The following is a 27371-nucleotide window of genomic DNA, read 5'->3' as shown; positions in this document are numbered from 1 at the left end:
CCTCAGCTCGCAAGCAGCAAATAGGTAAAGCCTCTCTCAAAAAGCAAGCAAAGCACTTCAACAATACGCCAGTGGTTATCGGCGCCGTTTTAATTCTCGAGTTGTAATCTGAGTTAAACCGGTCGGATCTTGGCAAAGTCGCAGGTAAACTCGGCACTCTTCTTCGTTTACGTTTTACTTATGCAGCTCGCTTGTTTTCAACTTTTACGGAATTTAAGCTTTCAAGTTCTACAATTCATTTCTGTTCTTTGGAAACTGTGACATTTCCTTTGGAATATGTGAAATTTCGAACGAATTTGTTATGATTGAAGCTTCTTGTACGGAAAAAGAGCTTGAATGAAAATTAGGGTTTAGGGTTTTGTGGAGTCTGTTACAATTAGACAGTTGAAAATGCTGTCAAAATAGTTAAAGATTATAGGTGCATGTTTCGACGCTGAAATGGACAAATTACTATTGAATGTTTGAAGCATCGGTCTTTACTGAAACATACTTTCTTTTGATGCCTCGAGCTTTGTTTACGCCTTAAGGTTCCGCACCTCCTTTTTGCATTCGTGGTAGGTAATCCAAATTTGTTAGTAGGAGAATAAAATTCTTAATATAACTGGTCTGCCGCAAGTTGAATGAAACTACTAGCTAGTTAGGTCCAATTTTGCATGATTCAATCTACGCTGATAAGTTTCTGCACTCACTCTGGATACAATGAATGTGCATACACCATAACAGATCAACCTTATGCATAAACCTAAACGAGATTTCATTTATATAATGCTTTGACAGGATATTTGCAGACTTTGACTTTTCATTTCAGCATTTTGGAGTGAAGAGTCATGAGTGAAAAAAAGAACCCTCTTGTTTTCTTAGATGTATCAATTGATGGGGATCCTGTGGAAAAAATTGTTATTGAGGTAACTCATTGTTCAAAATGTTATTTACTTTATTTTTCAGCCTTTCGTTGGAAGGAAATAGCAGGTTTCAGTCTGCTACTAGGATGTATATTAATAATCTGTTTTCTTTTTTGGATGATTAGCTTTTTGCTGATGTTGTTCCCAAGACTGCAGAGAATTTTAGGGCACTCTGTACTGGTAATTCATTTTTATTTTATTTTATTTTATAATGACACTGTACAGTAAATGTTGATTTTATATGAAATAATTAGTTCTACTATATATTTCATGCTGTTGCGCGATTCAGTAATGTCCATCTGCTGTCTAATTCCCATGTGGTGTTGACAGGTTGCAACGAGCATGCATATTTTCATCATCTTTGTTCTCAATTTGGTTGGTTGTTAGATTGTTTTGTAGTAAAATGAAGTATATGCACAGTTGCTGCTGGTCTTTGCTTATATCATGAAGCTTTACTTGAAATGAGACCAGAGGCTGCACTTTTTATGCATTTCACTATCATCTATGCTAAGACTCACACAACTGTAGAAAATCCCTGATTCCAAAGCCTGCCACATCTACACCACACCCCCCCCCCCCAAAAAAAAAAAAAACCAAAAAAAAAAAAACCAAAAAAAAAAAAAAATGATCTGTAAATTTGATTACCTCAATGCCAAAGATGTCTTCAGATGAAGCTATTCATGTGCATGGAATCTGTTTGTGAAACATGCCTTTTTTTTTCCTCACCTACTGAAGACTTGTTTGGTTTCTCAAAGCTTGTTCCCTAATAATTGGCCAAATACATCTTCAATGATGTGGATAATTAGTAAAATGATGATTTTTAAAGTGGACTAGAATGGAAAACAGAAATATTTGCTATCTTTTGATGTCCTTATATTGTTTTGGTGTGAAGATATCAAGTTTCTCATCAATTTGTCATATCTCTTACTCTGGTGAACAAATCTTTTTTCATATTTGTGATATTATTTTTTGTTGTATTGATGTGGGGAAACTATTTGCTTGGATTAGTAAAATACAATTGAATTAACTTACTTCTGCTAGTAGTTGGTGTGTTAAAGCACTGTTGATTGGTTGTACAAGATTGTGGTAAACATTGATGGGTTTGTGATTTGATCCGTCATAGGAGAGAAGGGCATTGGAAAGTCAACCGGCAAACCTCTCCACTACAAAGGAACTATGTTTCATCGAATAATTAAGGGATTTATGATCCAGGTATGTTATTATCGAGGGATGTTTGTAATGATACTCATCCCTTCACAGTTTTGGCTTGAGCTATCTGTTACAGTTTTCTCTTAGTTAGCAATTTCAGTCGTGCTCTTTACTTTTAAAATATGGGTGATATAACTCTGGAGTGGAATAACATTGTTGAAATGAGTAAGGGATGAGTCTTTTTTTTTTTTTTCTTTTACAGTACATTTGTTTGACCATGTACTAATTATCCAACCTTTTTTTCCCCTTCAGGGTGGTGACTTTTCCAAGGGAAATGGTATGCGCTATTATTCTGGCATTTTTAAAGGATAAACTTGCTTTCTTGAATGCAGATTCTCTATTTGACTTCTATATTTATGCCCAGACTTGTAAGGAACAACCTTTAATTGGTTTGCAGGCACTGGTGGAGAAAGTATATATGGAGGGAAATTTACTGGTAGGTTTTCTGTATGTAAAGATAAATGTGCATGCATGCTGGATATTTTTGATTAATCAGAAGGTCTACTTTTTCTTTGCAGATGAGAACTTTAAACTGGATCATAATGGACCTGGCATTCTCTCTATGGCAAATAGTGGTGCAAACACAAATGGATCTCAGTTCTTTATAACCTTCAGGCGGCAACACCATCTTGATGGGTAAAATGCCTCTTATGTTTTCTTACATATTACATTCTTCCGCATGGTACCTCAAGCTTTTAACTGTTTTTCTTTGACTATCTTGTAAAACATCTAATTGTATCAGGATGAGATTTTGTCTATTGTCAGTTATCAGATTCTCATTTATTTATTGTTTGGCAGGAAACATGTTGTTTTTGGGAAGGTTGTAAAGGGATTGAACATCGTTAAGAAAATTGAGCAGGTGGGAACAGGTGACGGTAAACCTGCTCAACCTGTTAAAATTATAGATTGTGGTGAATTTTCTGAAAGTAAAATTCAGGATGGCAAAGAGAAAGGTAATCTGCATGAGTTGCAGCAGTGATGTCCAGATTTCCTTATCGAACTGATTGTAATTGTATATAACATTCTTTCTGGTCTCAGTATATAAAATTCATAATATGGTTTTTCTTCAGTCAAAAAGAAAAAAGCAAGCCATGTTTCTTCTTCAGAGGATAGTTCTGATGGCGAAACAGTAAGAAGGCACAAAAAGTCTTCAAAGAAAAGAAGACAGAAAAGGAAGAGGAGATACCCTTCATCTGATTCATCCGGCTCTGACTCTTATTCTTCAGAATCTGATTCAGATACAGATTCTGAATCCTCACCATCTGAATCAAGTTCCTCTGGTGATAGAAGGCGTAGGAAAAGGAAACCAGTTAAAAGAGGTAAGCGAGAGCGTGGAAGGAAAAAGAAGGATGGGCATAGGGAAAAGAGGAGAAGTCAGCGTGATAAACGGTTGAGACGCAGATCTAAAATGTCTGGTTTATATTTGGGTCAAGTTCAAATATTATTTTCTGCCCCTATTTTTTTCCCCTTTGTTCATTGGGCTTATATTTGTTGATATTGCCTTTGTTTATAGGAGTTCGAGGAGTTCAAGTGATTCTGAGAGTTTGAGTAGTAGTGGCAGCTCTGCTGATGAAAGAACTGGTAAGTCAAGAAGTATTAAAGGGCCGCAAAATCTGGGCATGTCATTCTATGTTTTCTTACCAATGCAGTCTGTTTTTTTCCCATATACTTACGTAGAGTACTGAGTGTTTGAGTAATGATTGTGCAAGTGATAATTGAATATAACAATTGGATTGAAGCTATCGGCTCTGACTTTCACCTTACAGATGTGGGAAAGAAATCCCTGACCCCGCCCTCAGGAAAACGAACTGTTATGGAACAGCAAAGCAATCATGATTTGAAGAAAACTGATGACAATTCATCTCATGAAGAAGGTGAATTATTGCTGAAGAATGATAAGCTTCAAAACAACGGGCATGGCACTGAAGCAAAATCTAATAGAACTGCCAATCAACATCCCTATTCTGACAATTCAAGCAAATCCAGGTTTTTCTCTTTGATTTCTTCTTTTCTTTCTGAATGTCTTGACATTGTATTGTTATTTGTTTTTCACATGCAATCCTGAGTACTTTTATCTAATTCTGTTGATAAAGTTTTTATGGCTACATTACTGGCAGGAGCTTGACTCCTAGCCCCAAAAGAAGGTCAAGCAACAGATCGAGGAGCAGCCCTAGCATGAGTCCGAAAAGGATCCTGGGGAATGATGGAAGAAGTCCTCCCAAGAAGTTGGGTGACCAGAGTCCTGCCCGCAGAGTTTCTGAACCTTCTGCTTCAAACCATAGTCGGGGTTTGTCTCGAAGCCCATCACCAGATGGCACTCCCAAACGAGTTAGAAAAGGACGTGGCTTCACTGAACGATACTCTTTTGCACGTCGTTACCGTACTCCAGAGCGTTCACCTCCTAGATACTACCGATATGGTGGAAGAAATATTCATGAAAGGACCCAAAATAGGTAATGACAGTTTTATATAACTGAATTAAGCTGCGGTTATACTTTTGTATAGTCTTTTTTGCTTGCTTAGTGGACAACTGGTCCATTCTCTATTTTGATTTTTATCCATTATTACACTTTTGATTTTCATTTATTAAAAAATTTTAAAAAGCCAATGTTGTCTCCAAATTTATCCTTTTTTTTAAGGACTGGTTTTTGTCATATATCTTAATTTTATGTGATTTTTTATACAGGTATTCGAGTCAGAGAGGTTATTCTGATCGCTCTCCACGCAGACATTACAGAAGCCCACCAAGAGGCCGGAGTCCCCCCAGGTTCTCTCTCCCTTCTTTTGCCGTGCTTGTGTCTGTGATTTATAGGGTGTGAAAGTTAGAATTTGTGCATGCAGATTCACCTCATCATTAAATTTATTTTTTGTAGAGTTCTTAAGTTTTAGGCTGCACTAGGATATAATCATTTCTTTTCTTCAAAGACTTTTTAAGTTGTGTGATTTAGTCTTCTAAGCAAATGCACTGCCATTACTGAAGGAACTAACGTATGCCTCATTCTTTTAATAGATACCAACGAAGAAGCCGCCGAAGTAGGAGCATTTCTCGCAGTCCAGATGGATATCGTGGTCGTTACGGGGATGATAGCCAGAGCCGGAGTTCTAGTCCGAGAGATAAGCGTCCTACCATTAGTGAGGGGTTAAAATGTCGCCTTGGTCCTAAAATTGATGAAGAGCACTCACCTGCCAAACGAAGATACAGGTCAAGGTCCAGATCCAGGAGCCTTGATTCTTCTCATTCTAAATCTCCCGAGGCTTCACCGCCAAAGAATCATGGTAAAACATCTTCTGCATCTCCGAGTAGATCCAGATCAAGCTCCCCATCTGGGCAAAGGGGTTTGGTTTCCTATAGAGATTAGTTCTGAACTGGAACCAGGTTGCCTTCTTGATCATGGAAGCGGGGAACCAAGCTTGGGTTCTAATAAAAACCTCTATGAAAACAGTATATGCCTTGGCACCTTATTTGACATTGAATTTGAATCTTTTAGGCATTACGAGAAAAGCTTATGAATGTGGCATTAAGCTTGAGCTTTCCTTTTGCAATGTAAGGTATGTTAGACCGTCCAGATTCCCATATTTTCTTGTAATGTGTCTTATTGAATGTTTCTTTTAGGTCAAGATTTTCTTCAATTCAAATAAACTTTCCAATCCATAAAGATGTCACTCAAATGAGTTTAGGAAATGTTGTTTAAACTTGCTATCCCGTGCTTATTTTGGTTATAAACAAATGGATATTTTAATTCTAAAATCAATGGATATCTCACAAGTTCTGATTTTTATTGTCCACGTTTTCAATGACAATGCTATTGTGACCATTAAAATGATAAAAATATTATACAAGTGCAAAATAAAATCGACCACAAGATCAACTTAATTTTGAAACAACTAAAAATTTTCACTAAATATTTTAGGCCTTATTTAGTATCGAAGCATTGTAACTTTTAAACTTTTCGCGTAGAGAAAAAATTATAACCATGAGATAAAAGTTAATAATGTGTAATAAAAACTCTTTCCATAGAGAAAAATTACAACTATAAAGATAAAAGTTAATAATGTGCAGTAAAAATAATTTTTTTTTAAAAATGAGTTAACAGTGACAAAAATGACTATTAAATAATAATTTTAATAAAAAAAATAAAGATGTTATAAATTTTTTCATCATATAAATATTAAAAAAAAAATCAATTCGACTTTTAAATCACAGGTCAAGTATTTATATAATACTTTTGAAGTTATAAGTCTCCAACTACGATAACTAACACGGACTTTGAGACAGAACAAAAAGGCTAAAATGGTAACCTGTTACAACATTTGCACCCGTTTACTACGCCCGTGACTTCTGAAACTTGGAAAATTAAAACTAGAAGCCAATTTTGTGAATTATGATGATAAGCTAATGCATGCCCAAAAACATCTGAAAATAACTTCCATACTATATTTTTATTGTTCTTAAGGATTAAAAATTCAAAGTGGAAGGAAATTATTAACCATGAAACAAAAGAAACATCTGTAAATAAGAAGTGTCACAAGCAGCTCTTATTTGTCCTCAGATTGGTTGACCTTTGGGTACAATTTGATCTTTGAGCCACATGTATATAGGAACCAGTACAAAGTATGTTGCAGCCAAGGCACCTAATACAAAACGCAGTAGGAGTACAAATGGATTTACAGGTTTGGATAAGTCCTCTGCCTTCGGACCAAGCTGCAAAGAACAGGAAAAAGATTTTTATAGTATAAAAATATACACTAGTAAATCCTTTTTTCACCATTCAGCCGCATAAAGAAGGGTTCAGTCCCGATTAAGAAAGAAAGAAAAGATTTTAACGTAAATTTCAGCCCATATTTGCTCAAGTTAGGATTTTAGTCCTAAATTTCAATATTGATATGGATTTCTTTTTTCCTTTTTGGCACTTCACACACCCGAATCCCACCCCCACCCCCACCCCATGCACAAACACTAATTAAAGAATTTTCCCACCAAGTTTGGTGTGTGGGAAAATCAATCCCTTGACCTCTTGCTTCCACCGCAAGGGCTGAACCAACTAGGTTATCCCAAAGGTGATAATAGACATGGAAGTGTAACAACATAATGATGATGATGCTGAACTTATCCCTGAATGCACATATCACAGCCTCTCCAGTAACCTAAATTTTCTAAAGGAAGAAGTCCAATCAGTAGAATTTTCTGACCAATTCTATTTGCTGCTTTGAGAGTTGCAAGATTTTAAGCCAACAATTGTTCAAAAACAGGAAAAAGTAAAAAAGAAAAAAGGATTCCCCTACCAAAGAACCAAAACACTGAGGAATTTACACCAACTATGAAAGACTTTGGAATGCACAAGATATTATAGAGATGGTGATCATCAGCTACTTTGTACAGACTGTAGCTACTACTATTGCCAAGATTGTTGACATTTTTTTCCCTTATTTTCTTCTTCTAGTTTCTTCAGACAAGAAATCCTAATAGTGAATCTACATTAGTGACTCAAGTATATCTCAAATGAATTTATAAATATGTATTCACATTGATCCAAATAGAATCATTGCAAATGTCATGGGAAAAAGAATTTAAAAAAAAAATTCTTAAGGGTTATGATAATATCACTAACTGACCATATAGGAAGCAAGTTATCAACATTAAAGTTCTTGCAGAGGTTTTTTCGCATAGCAGATAATAAAGTTGTTAAATTTTTTTGACGTAGTCAAGCAGTCATACAAGGAGAAAAAACAACAAGATAGAGGTTTAACCAAATGCCAAAGAATGCATCAAGTATTAAACAATAGTTACCTGCAATGGTGAGTCCCCTGATGCAGGTTTAACACCTGTCACAGAACAACCCATGATCAACCCATGCCGGCGAACACCACGATACCATTTTGGTCCAATCCTTTTCAGTTGGACATCCTTGAATCCAGCCTTCTGGAACCACTCAATGTATTCTTCCTCTTTTGGGAACAGCATCCAAACATCAGCAAAATAGCGAGACAACCAAAATGTTGGATACACAGGACCAATTATACAGGCCTTTCCTCCGAGCTTCAAGACTCTGTATGCCTCCCTGATGCCACGTTGTGGATCTGGCCAGTACTCAATACTGAGAAGACGCAACAGTCCTTGTTAGATATACTACAAAGAATGTAATCCCTCCCCTTTTCTCTCTCAAAATCAAAGTAAGCAAATTTTAAACGTAAAACCCTTGGGAATCTCAAACTCACAGGGGTAGGCATTAATTTGATTCCAATAGTCTAATAGATACCAAACAATGAAGAGATGACCGACGAGTTAACTTGAAATATTTAGTATATGCAAGCGCAAGTAGCTCAAGAATCGAAAAAATTAACACAAATGCCAAAAAAACCATCATGAACAATCAAGACTCTGGTTTCAACCACCAAACAATAAAAAAAGGCCAAAATATAAATATATGCACCTCCCAGCAGAAACATATCTATCAGCATAATCGGTAGGAAATGGTAAATCCTCGGCATCGCCCTCAACAATCTTACATTCTTTCAGTGGCTCCTTTTGCTTAGCCTTAGCAAGCTGATGAGGTGACTGATCAAGAATTGTAACATTCTTGGCATCCACATGTTTAACAATACCAAGAGTGGTAAAGCCAGTGCCGCCGCCAACATCAACCACAAGCATGTTCCTGTTGCTGAGATCAGCGGGCTCTAGTGCATCGTCTCTCATGTCCTCAGTCCAATGACCGGGGTTTATCACATGGTCATACACAATTGAGAGAAATCTGTAAAACCAAAATGCCTCCTTTTTGTGTTGAATGAATCTCGGCTGTGAGGCTGGCCTAGAGGTTGCTGATAAACTGCACTTGATAGACTGTACTGTTCTTGGCTTGGCAATTAAACTCAGTTTGGGAATATGCTTCCCGTGAAAATCTGAAGCCAGGAAACTTGACCCCTTTGGGGTCATGCCTCTGATAAGCGTGAAGGTTTCAGCTCCATTGAGCATTGAAGAGGCCATGGATTGACAAAACTAAGAAATCCCGCAAAGAAAGAGTTGTGATTTTTTTTTTTTCACTAACTTGGAAACAAATTGAGGAACGCCCACTTACAAAATAAAAGCAATTTAATTGTATCTTAGGGTTCTGAATTGTTATGCTGATACAGAGAGAGAGCAACTGAGCAATTAGAACTAGGGCTCGACAGCCAACTGAAGTGAGACGATGTGAGGAAAAGACAAAATGCTTGCGTTGTGCTGAAGTGAAACTGAAACATGTGAACCACACACACTGGTTTTGGCCTCACGACCCGCCCACGCCAATCAGACAAAAGGGCAATTTATGTGAGCCATAACTAGTTCTCTTGTGGGGTCCATAAATTCGAACGGTTACAATCACATACACCAGCAGCGAGGCCTATTTTTCACTTTTTTTATTTTTATTTTTTAATTTTATAATCATTTCTTGGTTATTATGCCCAAAAAAATTATGATTTTTTTTTTGGATGCATATTATTATGATTGAACACTAGGGGTGGACATTTTTGGGTTCGGGTCGAGTTCGGATCAACCCGATCGGATTTTCGAGTTGATCGGGTTAGAAAAGAATTCATCCTAACTTAACCCGAAGTTATAACCCGATCCGACCCGATCCGAACATATTTGGATCAGATCGGATCGGGTCAAATAATCGGATTAAATTCGGGCTAATTCGGATCGAGTGAAGCTACTACACAGATCAAAGTAAAATATTTAATTTTAGTGCTTAATCTATTCACTAAAAACAAAACAAAAAAAAAATCAATTCATACTTATAATTTAAGCTTCCACGGACTTAATAAATTAAGCTCCAAAATTTTCCATACAAGAATTTCCCTCATTTTATTATTAACATTTAACAATACATATATTTAGCGATTAACAGATAATATATAATATAGTATTATATACCATCAAAACAGCAAGAAAAAAAAAAGAATTCAGATTGCCAGTTCGCGGTGGAGCTTGGTGATGGTGGAGGCTGCAACAGCAGATCCTGGTGATGGTGGAGGCTGCAACAGCAGATCCAGCAGCATCTGACCCGATAGCAGCGCATCGGATCTAGTAGCAGCAGATCCGGTAGATATCCGGCAACAGCAGATTTGGTAGATATCCGGTAACAGCAGATCTGGTAGCTACGGATGTTGCGGAGCAGTAGATCCGGTCGCGGGTTAGGTGGCTACATGCGCTGGCTGTGCTTCCTCCGCTCTCTTCTCTGCGTTTGCAGGCTGTGAAAGTCATGAGCGTGAGGATGAGGATGAGGATGTGTTTGTGCACGTGAAGTCATGAGTGTGAGGATGAGAGGGCTGTGAAGATGAGAGGGCTGTGAAGATGAGGGCTGTGAAAGTAGCGAGATATGGTTGTGTGCGTGGGTTATAATTTGATTTTGTTTTTTATTTGTCAATTGTTTTTTAGCTAATTGTTTTTTAGTTGAGACTTTGTGTGCGCCCTTGTGTGTGGTGTGTGGTGTGTGCATGTGTGATGTGTTTATAGATTTAGTCAGGTTTTTTTTTTTTTTGGTGTGACCCGATCGGATATTCAGATCGAATCGGGTTTTACCGACCCGATCACAGCCCGATCGGGTTTGTAATTTTTCACCCATTCGGATTTCAATAACAACCCGAACCGATCCGAACCCGAATTTTTTCGGATCGGGTCGGGTTGGGTATTTTGCCCACCCCTATTGAACACTGTAAAATTGATTAAAAGAAGCACTAACCCTGACGACGTCGCTCCGCACTTAGTTGGATTGAATATTTTTCGGTCGGAGTGGCTAATGGCTTGTTCCGTCGGCACCACTTTAGTTGAAGTTCGTCTAATTCACAGTCATTTTCATGAAATATCTTTTTAGTCCCGATGCTTTGATCGTTGGCACCACTAGATAAAAAGTTTTCTAAGTTTTAAACCTGTGACTCACAGGCACCACAAATTCGGTGACAATTTGTTCGAAGTTCTGATGGCATAGGGTGCGTTTGAAATTAAAATTGGATAGCTGTAACTTAAAAATTACAGTGTTAAAATATTTAGTAAATACTAACTATTGTATTGTGAAAGTTATATTGATATAATTTTTTACTTGTATCATAAAAATTTTATTATATATTTAATAATTTTATCAAAATTATTATTTAAAATTTATATGCACCACAAATTATTAATTTATATTTCATAATTAAAGTTTTTTCCAACCTTAAAAGTTGTAACACCTCAATTCATAACATGACCATAATACCACCAGACACTAGTTGTCAAAATTGAGTTGATTCTAACATTAGGTTTTGGATTATTATCAGTAGGCTTTTATTAGGATTAAATTTCATAGAAAAAAAAAAAGAATTAGGTTAGGTTTTATCAATCTCCAACCTTTATAAATAAATAAATTATTCAATATTTTTGAAATAAGTTATTAAAAAATCCAATAATAGATTAACTTCCGATTTAGAGAATATGATATTTTTAATAATTCATGGTATTAAGAAATTGAAAATATAAAGTTTGTTAATCATAAATTTTAAGTACTCTTTTTCTTCATTAATCTCTCTCTATTAGCTTCTTCTCGAGGTAAATCAGAGGGGGAGGATGTAAGGCTTTCTCAAAGAGCATAAGCGGTAGTAATATAATAGGTTATAGCTTGCATAAGAGGCAATTAAAATCTTTTACTATAGTAGTTATACATCTTGATTTTTATTATTTTTTAAATTTTGGATTATTATGAATTTATCAAAATTACAATGTAAAATCAGTCGTAACCACATATTTTATTTCATCTGTTTGTGTTTTTTAGCATTATAACTAGATTTGATCCTTTGAAAATATTGAATCAACTATTTATTCTTCAAAAGCGTGAGAAATAAAAATATCACGAATTAAACTTTGACGTTTTTACCAAATAAAAAAAAAATCATAAGAATTTTGGAGCAACAAGTCGAATTTTTTTACTGAATTGGTTTCCACTGATAATGTATAAGGGAGAAAAAAAACTTGCATTGTATATACTCGGGAATAATTATAAGACAATTTATGCGATACACCCTATGTACTGTATATACAAAATTAACTTATACCCAAAAAAAAAAACTTAACTTGTACAAGTTTATGTCAACATATTTGATAATTAATAAACCTTAATTACGTAAGTTTGCGGAACCTAATATCGGCTTTAAAATAATAATAATAACAATATTTTCACTTCCCATCTCAGCACAGCTTGCCTAGGATTTCACATATTCTTGCATCAATTTTGTCTTCGCTTTCATGCAACAGAATTCACCAATTACGTTCATTTAACTACAGCTTACACATTGACCTCCTGGTCTGGATAGCTTAGCTCACTGAGTAAAGCCAAATTACCCCTTTATAACTTTATATGCCAACAATCTCACAATTGATCACAAGCACTTTGAAAGTATCAATCAGAAGTCTAATTAGAAGTGCGAACCAGTTATGGGCGGAATTTCCAGTGCCTGGCGAAGCAACTGTTGGATTCTCCGCTGATGAAGAAACAGACACCCTCTTCCAATATGTTGACGCAGTTGTCCCGAGAATGACGATATCAACTCATGTATAATCCAAGGGCAAATTATTAATTTCAGAACAAAGCTGTCTTGTCGTCCGTTATACACAACCAATTTACAAGAAAGTGACACAATCCAAGCATGTTACAGCAGATCCAAAAAAAAACTCTTAATATGTATAAATAAGGAATGCACGCCATCCATTCATTCCACTGCGCAGTATCATCGTTATTTTAATATCCTCGAAAGACAAGCCCAACTCGATTCCGAATATGAGTTTTAATGTGAGTGGCCTCCCGGAGAACTTGCTGCCTGACGACGCAAGCCCGGAATGGATGAGCAAAGCCGACAATGCATGGCAGCTCACCGCGGCGACGCTGGTGGGCCTCCAAAGCGTGCCGGGCCTTGTCATCCTCTACGGCAGCATCGTCAAGAAGAAATGGGCCGTGAACTCGGCCTTCATGGCCCTCTACGCCTTCGCGGCCGTGTTGGTGTGCTGGGTCGGATGGGGCTACCAGATGTCGTTTGGGAAAAAGATGATTCATTTCTGGGGAAGGCCCGATGTCTCCTTGGACGAGAATTTTCTCCTGAGTCGAGCCTTCGCGGGCTACCTGCCGAATGCAACAATGGTTTACTTTCAGTTTGTGTTTGCGGCTATTACTTTGATCCTGATTGCGGGAGCATTGCTTGGCAGGATGAATTTTCATGCATGGATGTTATTTGTGCCGCTGTGGTTGACCTTTTCTTACACCATTGGGGCATATAGTATATGGTGCCCGGAAGGCTGGCTAGCTAAGCTAGGCATTATTGATTATTCGGGAGGATTTGTCATTCATTTATCCTCTGGTGTCGCTGGCTTCACTGCAGCTTACTGGGTAAGTGGTAACTAACTAAATACCTACCAATTGAAAAATATAATATAATACATTACCGTACGTAGTCATAATACGTATATATGTATATATAACTGAAGTGATCAACTTTGAATCTAAAGTTCAAAAAATGATTAATGTGCAGGTGGGACCAAGGGCGACCAAGGACAGGGAGAGGTTCCCTCCAAACAACATCTTGCTGATGTTGGCAGGAGCAGGTCTCCTTTGGATGGGATGGACTGGCTTCAACGGTGGAGACCCTTACAACGCCGGCACAGATGCATCTCTAGCCGTCCTTAACACCCACGTGTGCACAGCTACCAGCCTGCTTACTTGGCTTATTCTCGACATTCTTTTCTTTGGAAAGCCCTCTGTTATTGGTGCCACTCAGGGCATGATCACTGGCTTGGTCTGCATCACCCCTGCTGCAGGTACCCGGAAAATAAACTTCACCAATATACTATCACATGATTTCATTTCGGATAAACTATCTACTCCTTGGTTCGTTAAATATAGTAGAATTCTTATCGTTATACGTACGTCAGATGGAGATATTAATTAATTAATTATTTAGTTTCAACTGTATAAGTAAAGTGCACAAAAAAAAAAAAAAACTGTATAAGTAAAGTAATTAGTGTAGTATTAGTAATATTAATATAACTTGGGACTCGTAAATTCAGGAGTGGTGCAAGGGTGGGCAGCGATACTGATGGGAATGATGTCTGGCAGCATTCCATGGTACACAATGATGGTTCTTCACAAGAAAATCCCAATGCTAAAGCGAGTTGATGACACCATGGCAGTGTTCCACACGCACGCCGTCGCCGGCAGCCTAGGCGGCATCCTTGCTGGATTCTTTGCGAACCCAAAACTTAATCGCATATTCTACTTGGTTGATGACTGGGAACACTACATTGGCCTTGCCTATGGCTTCCAGAGCAACCGCGCCTCTGCAGGATTCAGGCAAATGGGAGTTCAGTTGCTAGGAATTTCGTTTGTCATTGCTCTCAACATTTTCACCACCAGTGTCATATGCGTGTTGATAAGGATTGTAGTTCCGCTTAGATTGACAGATGAAGAGTTGCAAACTGGAGACGACGCCATTCATGGAGAGGAAGCTTATGCATTGTGGGGGGATGGGGAGAAGTACGAGTCTAGGATTAATTCAGCTTATGGTGCTGAAGACTTCCCTCCAGCTGTCTCAAAGGGTGAGCTTGAAATGGCTTAGAATGGGAGAATATATTGCACGCATTTGCTTTGTCGGTTCCCCTCTTTTTCTAATTGGGCTTGATTGATAACATGATATTTGATGTACTCGTGATCATTTACTTCAATAACATCTCAACTGTTTTCACTTTTGTTAGATTTTTCTCATGACTTTTTTTTCCTTTTTCTCACAAGATTACGTTTGTGTGTGGGATGGCCGCCTTTTCTATGTTAATTCCAAGCAACGTTTTATTTATAAATATATTGTAAAATTTGCAGAGGAATTACATAGAATAAAACAATGGGCAAAACAGGAAAAGGACAACAGTGAAAGTCACTTTGCAAACGAAAATGGAGAAACCCCATTAGCTGGCCAATTATTATTATTATTATTTTTAAAGGATGTTCCTAGTGGCCACCCCACTCAGAAATCATAGCAGCTACAATTTTTTTTTACTTTTTTTTTTAAAAAAAATACAAAAGAGATAAGGAAATAAATAGTTGATTTAGACATTCGTGCCTCATGTCGACACCGCTGTAAAAGATCACTTTTGAATTTTTGGCCTCAAATTGTTTTATTTATTTATTTGTTAGTTTAATACTTAGCGGAATAATGCAAGACAGCAAAGCTGCCCCTAAAAGAAATAGAAAAACAAACCGCGTATAGTAGTTAAAAAGTTATTTGTTGGGTGAAATTTTGTGCTGTATGATTGTGAATCTAAATTCTCAGAGTTCAAATTATATTTTAAACCCAGGTTGTAATGCTTAAAAAAAAATAACAATAATTGATTTGTGCGTTAAAAAAAACGAAAAAAAAATAAAATTAATTGGGAACAACACCATCTGGTGTGATAGATAATACGACAAGACGAATTACCAGATCTGTTGGCTAGTACCCGGGAAGCAAAGCAGCAAATGAGTTTCGTTTCCACATACAAACGCCGTAATGTAATTTGACTAGTCAAATTGCGGTTTTTTTTTTTTTTTAATTCCTTATTATATTCCCTCAAACCGTTGTCATGTATTAAAAACGACAAAAAGGAGAAAAAATAAAAATAAAAATCGGTTTTTTGATATGATTTTTATTTTAAGGAGAAAAGAAAAACAGCTTTGGAGAGGAAAGTGATTGGTGTGTACAGAGAAACAAGGGCCGGTTGGGGGATTACGCTGTCAGAAGAAAGAATCAAACTAGTACGGACTGTTTGCTTTTGGATTGAGTCAGATCTGCGTTTTGAATGCAGGGGCATCTGCATATCCATTTCCATACGATGCAGCAGCAGCAGCAGCAGCCGCAACGTCGTTGAACGAATGAATGAGAACACTTCTTGGCGTATCTGAATTCTGAATTTTGAATCATAATAATGGACGGTGAAACGGCGTCGTTGGGGGATGAGCAGATGGCAGGTTCAAGAGCAGCAGCCGGGGGAGGTACCGATACGACTGGAAAGCATCGGATTCTCGCCGAACTGAAACGTGTCGAGCAAGAATCAAGATTCTTGGAGGTTTTTTTTTTTTTTTAATACTTGTTTTATTCTGTGTGCTTATTAATTTCTTCCCCAAAAAAAAAAAAAAAAAATTTGCCTTGTTTTTAGCACTGAAGAACGGGAGTCGTAATGGTGGTTTTAGAGTAGTGTACTAGGGATTCGAGGAGAAAGAAATTGCCTTTTTAGGTTCAAAGCTTTTTCTTTTAGACTTTTAACTGTCCCTGGTACTATATTCAGTCTATATTTTGGTTTAAAGTTGATGTCTTTCCGAAGCTTTGGAATTTATTTTCTTTCCTAAAATATAAAGGAAAATACTTTTTATACTTCTCTATTCAAGATTACAACTTTTCCTTTTGATGTTTCCTCCCTTTTAGAAGGGGAAAAAAATCACGCGGATGGTGGAGGATTGTAATAAGAATGACGGAAAAGGAAGCAGATTGGTTCTAAAAACGCTTTGAAATCCTTGATGTTCATGAGCATATTCCTTGTCCAGTATTGTTTGTTTCTAACCTTTAGGAGGCAGCTAAACTCCTAAGAGTTATTTGGGGGAGGCGATTTGGTGGTATGACACGGCTGGAGTTTGAGTTTAGAACAGTCAGCATGGCATAATGCATCTATGCATTTGACATTTGTGGACACTGTGTGGGCTTGGTTTGGCTGATAGCATCAGATGAGGATTTCTGGTTAATTCCATGATTTGGGTTTTTATAGTATTAGTGAGTTAAGCCAAGGCAGGCACATAAGGTTTTCAGTGCTTGATGAGCTTCTGTACTGAGCAGAGAAGATATAATCTGATTTCTGGGTTTTGGTACTTATAAGTAAAAGTAAACAGTAATCTGATTCTAGACTTGTTATCGAGCTGATTTTTCTGTGTTGTGTTACCATTTGCTTGTGAGTTTTTTTTTCCTTTTTTAATCTGTCTTAGGGATGTTTGATGCAATTTTCTACTGTTTTCTTCATGAAACCATTTTGCTTGAACCTGTTAATTTCATGATGATGTTGCATTGCTGGTGACAAATAGTGATCAAAATTCTATATAAGAATGCATTAGAGCATTACTGTCATGGCTGCGAGAGGTAGGATGTCAAAATTTCTTTCATCCAGAAGAAATTATTTGGGATGAGTTTGTGGACTTTGAAGATATTGCAAAGAAGTAAATAATTGCATTCTTGACTGACTATGCTAAACTTTCAGAATAGTCCAAATTAAAGTAAACTTTCTTTTCCTTGGAGTGCACTGTGTGGAATAACATCGCCACAAAGTGCTTGATCAAGCCCAATTTCTTGTTCAGAATCATTGATGGCCTAGGTTTATTTACCTCCTTGATAACACAGGACTTCTCAATACTATGGCTTGTCCACCAAGATTCTTGGGTGTTACACTGAGAATTTTATATTTTTGGCATAATTATAGGCTATTTCAAACTTTTTGTCTATTATTATAGAAAAGTTATCTAAATTCCTACGATTCTCCTACAGTAAACATAACGTGCGACGCTCTGAGATTGCTATTATTACCATATTGGTATCTATGCTTATATGCTGTTTGTTCACATGCTCTAGAAATTTCTTTCAACTCTAGTAAAAAGGAAAAAGCAAAAAAGAAAAAAAAATTCTGTTATTACATCATGTATGTTAGCATCAGTTTCCTAGTTGCTCAGGGCATTTTCCAACACTGTTTACAGATTTACTAAGTATTATCTTTTATAGTATTTTCATCTGTACTTCTCAATTAAAATCAGTTCAAAATTTTGGATGGCTTGGGATATATATTACAATTTATAGTGCGTCCTCGGTTGATATTATCTTATTATTTTCTTTACAGGAAGAGTTGGAAGAGCTTGATAAAACTGAGAATGTCTCAACAATATGTGACGAGTAAGTATACATTCTTTGAACTATGCTGTGAGTGGAGATTACAATGTTCTTTTTAGCCAACATTAAATTATTTTAGATTTAGTGGAGACTTGGATTCCTCTGTTTGGTTTACTGTCAGCAACCCATAACAAAGGGCCTCCCAGCCGTCGCCTTTTTTTGTCCACTAATACTGGTAGCATACTGTGCATAGTATACAGCAGAGCATTGACTCTCATAAAATATATGGTAAAAAGATTGATCAGACTAATTGCACATTTGTTGCTCTCTTTCAGATTGCTAAAGTTTATGGAAGCCAGACCTGATCCACTTCTCTCAGTGTAATTTCAAACAATGTATATGCTTACCTTGTTAGTCTTAAAGTTGATATTATATCTCTGATGCTTTTTGGTTAATCTTGTTTCAATCACAGAACAAACAGCCCCATAAATCCAATATGGGATCGATGGTTTGAAGGTCCCCAGGATGCACGAGGATGCAGATGCATGATACTCTGACTTAAAGGAGTCCAACATTTGTTGCTATTTGTTCCACAACGGGTCAAAATATCTTCCACGTTGAACATGTTAACATGCTACATCTAATTGTTGAATGAATTTTCTGTCCTTTCTCCTTTGCAATACCGAATTTTTAGGTTACTCCAATTTGTGTATCAGATAAATTTTGTAAATGAAGTATATCCACTGCAGAAACCCTGAGATTCTTAACAGATCAAGCTGATTTATCAGCTCCTTCATATAGGGTCTGCCCGAGAGGTTACCTGATGAAATTGTGTTTTAGAACTCCAGTAGAGTGATTGTCTTCCTCTTTCACCTTTTGAAACAGTTCCAACTGATAATAGCAACTGCACCATAGTTGAAGTCATTCTGGATTTTCCATTCCATTGCCCCTATAGGCCATGTTCCTCTTTCTTGGCAAAAAGTAAGCCAAAGAACTATTAAATTCTTGCAAATATTCTGAATTATCTCATAATTTCAACTTATCTTTGAATCAATTTTAGCACCTGAAACAGGAACATAAAATTAAATTATTTAAATGTGTTTCGTTTCGTTTTGTTTGAACCACTAAGTCAGGAGAAAGCAACACTATGCAAAGCCAATTTTCATCGGCGAAGTAAGCTTTAGTGCTGTCATTCACAAAACTATGACTAAAGGTTCCATGCAGAAACTAGTGAGCTGAATATTTCACCAAATGACAATGTTTTGAAATGAAACTTAGTCTGCGGCTTTATTGATTCAGTTTAACTTGCACAAGGATCAAAGCATGAGCAATTTGAAATAGGGAATGAGTCGCTCAAGATATCAACTATTACACCACTAAATAAGACGGATGCTGAAAAGGAAACTTTTATTTTGTACAGTTGATCTAATCTAGAAATACACAAATTAGGAAATTATTCCGGCCACTGGACATTTACAAGAAAGGAACTTTAATATTTCTATTCGGTTCACCTGTAAGACAATTGTACCTGAGCTATGACGACTGAGGATGTAGAGGAAAACAATGGCTAGGCAACTTGAGCAGACAACAGGTGTCTCAACTGGAGTAGATGTTCCTCATCTGATATGTTAAGGGAGAGGCGGAGATTTGTTAAGAGAGACTCCTGCTCCCAACTTAACGGGCCTGAAGCATACAGTGCCTGCACCGTTGACTCGTATGCATGAAGTTCTAATTCATGGATGTCGACCTCGAGTTTGTGTCTAGAAGATGGGAATTCATGTTTTTTGCCGGACAAACTAGGAAATGATGACTCGGCATCAGAATTGCTAGATATATTTTCTACTGATGCATGAACATTTTCGGCAGGATGGTCATCAAAATCATTCGAACTACAGCTAGCAACAGAACATTGATTGCTATTTTCATTAGACAAAAGCGGTGTAGAAGAAATATGAAACCCGTCAGTAGTTGCTTTAGCCATTTTAGTTTCCATATCAGTGGATCCTCCAATGAATTTCTCATCCAATTGAACCCTTGGGAAAGAAATATCAACTACCTGTCTAAAGAGAGGAGGGGTTCCTGTTTGAGGTCTATTGCATCCGCCCGCCCAAGTACTTGAATTTCTTTTCTTGTGGCTTCCTGCAATAACCAGGTTCCTGGAGTTTCTTTCAAAATAGTCAGCATGGCACCTTTTCATGGTTCCCATTCGGAAATACATTTTGGAATCATTGCGGCCATCCTCCCCTAGGGGCAAATCCTTGCCTATCTTTAGTGATGGAGCTATTGACAACAAGTCCAAAGAATATTTTGAATCGTTTTTGGTGGTGAACTGTTTATCTTGAGCAACCTGAAAGCAAAGGCATACATCATCAGAAACTTGAAAAGCTCTGGAAATCAGCTTGAATGACTATATAAAGAAAACAAAACTAACGCTGTAGTTCTATTGACATAATCCCGATAAACCTAAATTGCCAAAAACTACCACCAAAACTGAAGATTTTGTGAATAATAATTAAAGTACTCTGGTTTTCATTTATGACTCTTAACTTGCTAAGAGATTAGTAACGCTGCAGTTATACACATAATCCTCCTCCACAAACTCAAGAAGGTAGATGTCATTTGATTTTTGTCAGAACAAAAAATCAGGTCTTTTAATTAGGCAACAATCAAGTCTTTTAATTAAGCAGTGATGCGAAACATGAAAAGAAAACCACAGCCGTGTTCATAAGGTAAACTGAAAGAAGAATTATAAATAAACAATTAAATGAAATAGAGGTAAATATAACTACAACCAACTGGTAATACCAGACTGCACACAAGGTCAAATAACGAGAGACAACATGTCTTTACCTTCCCAGTCACTGACCACTGACTGTTATGCCAAGACTTCCGAACTCTTATATTAGCTACGTGAAATTCTTTAAGCTGGATGGACCCAGACAACCTAACTACATAACCATTGTTCTGCAGCACCTTCGCAATCTTGCCAACCCTCCAACATTGATTATCAAACACCTCAGCTATATCACCAACCCTCCATCTGTTTGCTGCCTCGCACAGGGGCAGAGGCCTAATGTCCACACCAGGAACCTTCTCCAAGATTAGCTCTCCTTCATCGTCCAACAGAAATTTGTACCTAATGACATAGTCATTTCCATCTACTGAAACTATAGTTCCAGGAAACCAGGAGCCACATGGATCATGTACTCTTCTCAGTACCTCAACCGAATCCCCTTTTCTGAACTTCATTATTCCAAACTCAAATCTTAAACCTGAAAAATCCGATAATAAATAAAAGCTAATTAGAAAAAGATTCAAAAACCTACATCATCATAAATTATGATTGTTGATTAGTGTATGTAGAATTTACACAAGTCACTCCACCCAACCCATCCACACTGAAATATAGAATTTTGAAACCTCAAAGCACTTGAAAGATTTCAAGCTTCAAAACTCAGCAAGTGACAAACCCATTAACAGAGAAATCACAAATACAAACGAATAAACAAAGATCAGAATGAACAATAAAAAATGACAAATAAGAAAAATATATAATTTTCAGTGATACATACCGTTAGCAGAACAACAAAATAAACCAAAACACACAAAATTTAGAAAACAAAAGCACTCTACATCAAGCCCCACAAAATCCCTTGACACCAGTTTTCTTGTCAAATATTATCAGCCGCGTGCTAAGATAAAATATTGGAAAAAATAAATTGAAGCCACAGAAAAGGAAAGGGAGGGGGCAAAAAAAAAAAAATCAATATACTTACAAGAAAAGATAGAAATTGTAAATACAAGAGCTAAAACTAAAGTGACCCATATGTGTATTTGAATTTGAAAACACCGTTATGTAATAAAATCACAAAAAAATTAAACGTGATTGAGAAAAATAGAAGTGGGACAGACCTGGAAAAGAGAGATAAATATTAACGAACAGGACAGAACACAGCTTTGTTATGATCATTCATTCCATGGTCACAGCTTCGCACAGAATGGCGTATAATGATATTTTTTGTTTTAATTAAAATAATATTAATATACAATTATCTAAAAGATTAGCACAAGTGACAGTAACTTAAACCGGTTTCAAGTTTCGTACCATCACGTGGTTAGTCTCTGTAATGGTATGGTAATGGACCGTTAGTTTCGTATCCGCATCTACTCCTTTTTACGTAAATAACCGTATTTCCTGTTCGGACTAAACAAAACCTTCCTTGTTGGGGACCATTTGTAAGCGGTTCAAACAAAAAAATTATATACATTTAAATCTCCGATAAATTAATAACTTTGTTCGACATAAAAAAATTTATTAATTTAGTAGTAAATTATTAATTTACTAAGAAATTTCCTACTTTTAAAAAATATAATATTAGTTAGTAATACTAATTAGATTATTATAAGATTTTTATTTTTTTATGTTAAAGATGATATACGAAGTCCATCTTATCAATTTCAAGAAACAGCCAGTAATATTGGGAACATCTTTTAATATATAAATTTAAGTTGAAATAATCTAACCCTTAAAATAAACAAATCATGAGTATTACAAAGAGTAATTTTTATTTTTTTTATGGTTGTGGGAGTAAAGTTGAGGAAAAAAATAGTTTCAAAAAATTAATGATCACTAAAGCATTTAAAAAAATAGTGAAAGAAGTGTGATTTTGATTTATAAATAAATAAATAAATGGGGGAAAGAAAATCAAAGTATGTAATCATTTATTCACAATGTAGCTAGAGTATCAAGTAACTTGTGAGGTTATTTTTCAACTTGAACATGTACATGTTATTAGAGTGTTGAATATTTGACGTAACATCACATGTGTAAGTGAGATTTTCCTGCATTGTCGATAGAATGATATTAACTCCACGTCCAAACGAAGCTTCGGCTCAAAGGGATAATAATCTACTGTTTTTTTTTTTTCTTTTTGATACATAATAACTTACTAATTTACCAAACCAAAAGGATGCACTTTTCCTATTGGTAGGATGACTATGACACGATATAAAAGTGGAGTTGCTTGCCTGCTGCATATCTCGGCTAAATAAATGGATTGTCTCGGAATAATTATTAGTGTTGACTGTTTTGGTGGCATCTCTGCTTCATTTTGGACGCATCGGAAATATGGCAGCATCTGCCGATTCACTCGTTGGCAAACACAACAACTTCTCATCCAGATGGGGCCGTGGGCTATGTTAATTAAGCCTACTTCTAATGCATTCTCATTGCCATGGCCAGTCTTCAAAACCAGCTTGGGTTCTGCCATCGAACAGCCCAAAACAGTTGTACCATCAAGAAGGCGGCCCACTATGAAGACCCAAAGATTTTACAATCATCTTGTTATGAACCAGCTGGCCATGAATGGCTGAAAGCATTAGAGCATTGGCATGCCCGAGCCAAACCTTTTGTTCTTCGTGAGTTCATTCTGTTGCTAAGGGGGTATGTACTTTTAGGTACTTGAAAGAAAATTAACGTTCACAATCGATATGGAAAGATTTAAATTCTAGTATCTCAAGAACGAGATAAGAAGGTCCTCACCACTCTACCACTTGTGATTTGTTAGTGCTTACACATCAACAAGACTAAGATAATTCAATCCATCATATTTTAAAAATAATTAAGAGTTGTTTTAACTTCGGTAGAAGTAATAATTATTTTAAAATGGGGAGTAGTTATGTGAGAGTTTTTGTAATAGATAAAATAAATGCCATTGTCACCAGTCATTTGGTCATTAGGCGCCTAAAAACTTTACCCCGAGGGATCACAAAAACTTTTCCTCCAAAAAGTAAGTTGCGGATATGGACCGTTAGATCCAATTGGAGTTAAAATAATACAATGAGAGTTGCCAATTAAAAAGTTAATTCAGAGTTGGAGAATTCAACTCGGTTTTGGTTTAGATAACAACTTGGAGAATTCAATTCATTTGCGTTCAACAATAAATCCGAAATAAACTAATCCAAAACATTGGGGAAGTATACTCGAAAAAGGATACAAAATTTTGAGAATATAAGGAAATGGGCATGCTGTATTTAGTTTAATCTGATCATCGAACACCGATGGATTATGGAACAGCAAAAAGAAAAAAGTTGAAAACTTTAGGATGAATGGATAGGAACTGATGACGAACACGACGGCCATAAAAAAACCTCAACGGGGGCCGTTCGTTCGCGCGGCTGGAAGATGATGACGGAGACTAACGAGGATGACGACGGTTAGCTTACTGCTGAGGGATTTGAGTTGGTGGGTGGCTGGGTGCTGTCAGCTTTCGTAGAAGTGAACAGTAAATACTGAAATTATACCCGAACCGAAATCCAAACCGATTAGGTTTTAGTTTGCAACTCATTCAGGTTTAAGAGTCAACTCAAACTAAATAGAACTCGAGTCAAATTTTGGGTTCAGTTTGGTTCAGATTGTCCCAGTTCCTAGTCAGGCAAAAATATTTAAAATATTTGAAACCTATAAATTCAGCTATTACTTCCACTAGTGAAACTATAGAGTCAAGGGTGTCCAAACTTAATCATTTTTATTAATTTAATTAGGTTTATTTATTTGGCCATTTGTTATCTATTCATCGTACCAAACGAAAGCCATATACAATTACAGCAAAATATTATAATGTTATGACATCAATGTCAATGTCATGATAATATAAAATTTTTAAATTATACTTATGATTAATAAATGAAAGGTGAGATAAATAAATTAATATAAAATTATAAATTATTAACACAATTAACATAGTTTCCAGTTAGTAAAAAAATAGTTTATTTATTTATTTTATTTAAACAAAAAAACTCATCAATTGAAAAAAAAATTATTGAAAACAAGTAGAATAAGTTTTATTAAATTAGTTTAACCATAAATTATATATTCATTATAGGACATTTATAAACTTTTTGTTTCATTTTTTACATAATATTTGTTTTCTACACAAATTGATTAAGTGAAAATATTTGTCTTGATGTGGATCAAGTCAAATCAAAATAAAAGGATATTCTTATCTTACTAGAAAAATATTTGATATATTGATAAAATTATGTATAATTTTTTAGTCTAGTGTATATTTCATTCATGTAACTTTAAACTTGTTCCTTGCTTGTATTTAGTTGGGGTTGTTGTTGAGGAGGTGTGGAATGATACAAAAATCAAAATCACTTCATCTTACAATAGTTTTGAAAAATAGTTTTTTTAAAATATGATTTCGAAAATAAGTTTTATCCTTAATAAAACAGCACTAGTATTACATAATTCCAAAACTATTATTATTCAATTTAAAAATAAAATCAATTTATATATAAAGTAATCAATATTATAATGAGTTTTTATTTTACACATGTAATTTTTTTTCAATCACTCTTATGTTTCATTTTCAAAATTTATGCTTTATTTTGCATTTAATATTGATTTACTAGTTTTATGTTATGTTTGTAAGTTTTTAATTTATTTACCATTAATATATTGATTTACCAATTTTATATTAATTTACTTATTTTATTTTTCATTTTGCACATCTTATATTTTATTTTCAAATTTTATATTTTATTTTGACATAGTGTTGATTTACTAGTTTTATATTATATTTTTAAATTTTTAAATTTTAACCAATAATATGTCAATTAATTTCTCTTTTTTAATTTGCTTGTTTTACCTCTTATTTATTAGTCTTATTATTAATTTATATAATTTATATTTTATTTCGCATTAATGTTGATTTATAAATTTTACATTTTATTTGTAGGCTTTTGTTTAGTTTACCAATAATACACTAATTTACTACTCTTATATTTATTTACTTATTTTATTTTTCATTTATAAGTTTTATTTTATTTATACAATTTATCTTATACTCATTTACATAATTTATGTTCAATCACAGTGTTGATGCAGTGATTTTAATCACAACACCGTAAAATAAATTATGATCACAACAATACTTATTAAAATTTCTCATGTTTTTGTTTCATTTTAATAGTCAATCTACAACGGGGGCACTCTTTACATACACATGATAATCTAATTTTTTTATAAAAAAAAAAGAAAAATAAAACATACATAATATCAATTAAGCCACTATGTAGTTCGAGTTGTAAAGAGACTCTCATTTTCTTTCTCATTTTTTTAAATTGAATAGAGGTAGATATCCTTTTTATTGATTTATGGTCGAGAAGATGTACTTTAATATTTGTGACGATAAAAATTTAAATTATGTCAGAGTAAAATTGATTTAAATGGTTTCAATAAATATCTAATATAAATATTAATAAACATATAATTGCAGTAATTAAAAGAAAACAGAAAAAGAAAACGTATATCACTGAATTATGAAAAACCTTAGAAACAGCTTAGTATGGGGTCACAACAAAGTGTAACTGTCATAAGAATTAAAACTTTGCCACAGAGTTCTTAATGCATTATTATTACGATTAAAAAAAATCAAATTAACCATATTCTTTGGTTGTTCGATGAAGAAGAGAGAGGCACGACTCGCAAGCCACGTGAAGTGGGCATGCTTCGATGAAAAAGCCCACTACTTTTTGGCAGTTCGGCTACGCTTCCCAGGCAAATTAAAGGGGGAAAGCGAAAGAAGCAACTAGTTAATTATGTTCTTCCGAGGAAAAAAAAAATTTACTTAATTACGTTCTTTCCAATATATATATATAGGGTAATAGGGGAACCAAAAAGACCGTTAAGATTTTTTTTTAAAATTTTTTTATTTTTTATTTGGAAAACAGCCGTTAAGTAACGTATCGTTTAGTTCCTTTACCATCACTTTCACGCTGTCCTCTTCTTTGGCCGGTTATATTAATTACTCGTACAAATTAAAGTATACAGACAATTAACAATTCTCTAAAATCTAATGTAATGTCCAAAGAGAATGAATCTACTTGCAAACGCGCCAAAGTTTCTTAATGAGATCACTAGTGGGGATGGCAACGGCCATGCTCGGGTGCCGCAAAATAACAAAATTATTAAATCCGCATTGCGCCCACTGCAAGTTTGAGCAATTACCAAACTCATATCAGCACCCAATGATTTTCCTTTTTTTTTTCTTTTCAAAAGTACAAATATAAATTATAAAATTTAAACTATATAATTCAAACTATAAATTTATAAATTATTAAAAAAATGGCATATAAAATACTCAATCCTAATTTTTATCAATGTAAATAAGAATTTAAAGTTTCCACATTAAAACAATTACATAAAACTTATTAATGTAACATAAATTCTCCAATTTGTGTGCAATATATACACGTCTATCACAAATACTTTAAATTAGGATAAGGTCTAACATCATGAAAAAAAAAAGAAAGAATATAGAGAATGAATAATTTCTCGTATTAGCTTGAGGTATTTCATTTGGATAA

The 27371-nt window shown here is 35.2% G+C and overlaps 5 protein-coding genes across 12 annotated transcripts; 3 read left to right on the top strand and 2 right to left on the bottom strand.

Annotated features, from left to right (window-relative positions):
- Positions 1–5804, top strand: LOC18048002 (peptidyl-prolyl cis-trans isomerase CYP63). Of its 5 annotated transcripts, none has more exons than XM_024187934.1 (14): positions 1–144; positions 809–905; positions 1028–1082; positions 2026–2114; positions 2364–2388; positions 2509–2547; positions 2630–2747; positions 2910–3064; positions 3182–3521; positions 3625–3692; positions 3878–4097; positions 4205–4564; positions 4798–4878; positions 5122–5804. In XM_024187934.1, exons 2-14 carry the CDS (start codon positions 828–830, stop codon positions 5468–5470), a joined length of 1977 nt encoding a protein of 658 aa, XP_024043702.1. In that variant the 5' UTR covers positions 1–144; positions 809–827; the 3' UTR covers positions 5471–5804. The 5 variants fall into 5 exon arrangements, with proteins under 5 accessions (XP_024043702.1, XP_024043701.1, XP_024043700.1 ...); XM_024187933.1 differs by having other exon boundaries at positions 789–905; XM_024187932.1 differs by having other exon boundaries at positions 778–905.
- Positions 5805–6408: 604 nt separating this feature from the next.
- On the bottom strand, positions 6409–9372 carry LOC18048001 (2-methyl-6-phytyl-1,4-hydroquinone methyltransferase, chloroplastic). Its single transcript, XM_006443894.2, has 3 exons — positions 8543–9372; positions 7900–8206; positions 6409–6813 (listed from the first exon to the last, which is right to left on the bottom strand). The coding sequence occupies exons 1-3, from the start codon at positions 9091–9093 to the stop codon at positions 6658–6660; spliced, it is 1014 nt and encodes a 337-aa protein (XP_006443957.1). The 5' UTR covers positions 9094–9372; the 3' UTR covers positions 6409–6657.
- A 3523-nt stretch (positions 9373–12895) lies between these two features.
- LOC18048000 (ammonium transporter 3 member 1) lies at positions 12896–14759 on the top strand. Its single transcript, XM_024187560.1, has 3 exons — positions 12896–13498; positions 13641–13926; positions 14176–14759. The coding sequence occupies exons 1-3, from the start codon at positions 12896–12898 to the stop codon at positions 14721–14723; spliced, it is 1437 nt and encodes a 478-aa protein (XP_024043328.1). The 3' UTR covers positions 14724–14759.
- Positions 14760–15518: 759 nt separating this feature from the next.
- Positions 15519–18923, top strand: LOC18047999 (guanine nucleotide-binding protein subunit gamma 1). Its single transcript, XM_006443890.2, has 4 exons — positions 15519–16203; positions 18010–18062; positions 18335–18379; positions 18472–18923. Exons 1-4 carry the CDS (start codon positions 16063–16065, stop codon positions 18554–18556), a joined length of 324 nt encoding a protein of 107 aa, XP_006443953.1. The 5' UTR covers positions 15519–16062; the 3' UTR covers positions 18557–18923.
- Positions 18924–19284: 361 nt separating this feature from the next.
- On the bottom strand, positions 19285–21997 carry LOC18047998. Of its 4 annotated transcripts, none has more exons than XM_024188731.1 (3): positions 21912–21997; positions 20850–21271; positions 19285–20346 (listed from the first exon to the last, which is right to left on the bottom strand). In XM_024188731.1, exons 1-3 carry the CDS (start codon positions 21967–21969, stop codon positions 19567–19569), a joined length of 1260 nt encoding a protein of 419 aa, XP_024044499.1. In that variant the 5' UTR covers positions 21970–21997; the 3' UTR covers positions 19285–19566. The 4 variants fall into 4 exon arrangements, with proteins under 4 accessions (XP_024044499.1, XP_024044501.1, XP_006443952.1 ...); XM_024188733.1 differs by lacking the exon at positions 21912–21997 and adding an exon at positions 21776–21797; XM_006443889.2 differs by lacking the exon at positions 21912–21997 and adding an exon at positions 21572–21675.
- Positions 21998–27371: the final 5374 nt, after the last annotated feature.

Source organism: Citrus clementina, unplaced genomic scaffold, assembly GCF_000493195.1.
Source record: "Citrus clementina cultivar Clemenules unplaced genomic scaffold, Citrus_clementina_v1.0 scaffold_3, whole genome shotgun sequence".
NCBI lineage: Eukaryota > Viridiplantae > Streptophyta > Magnoliopsida > Sapindales > Rutaceae > Citrus > Citrus x clementina.
This window is presented reverse-complemented; position numbering and strand designations above follow the sequence as displayed.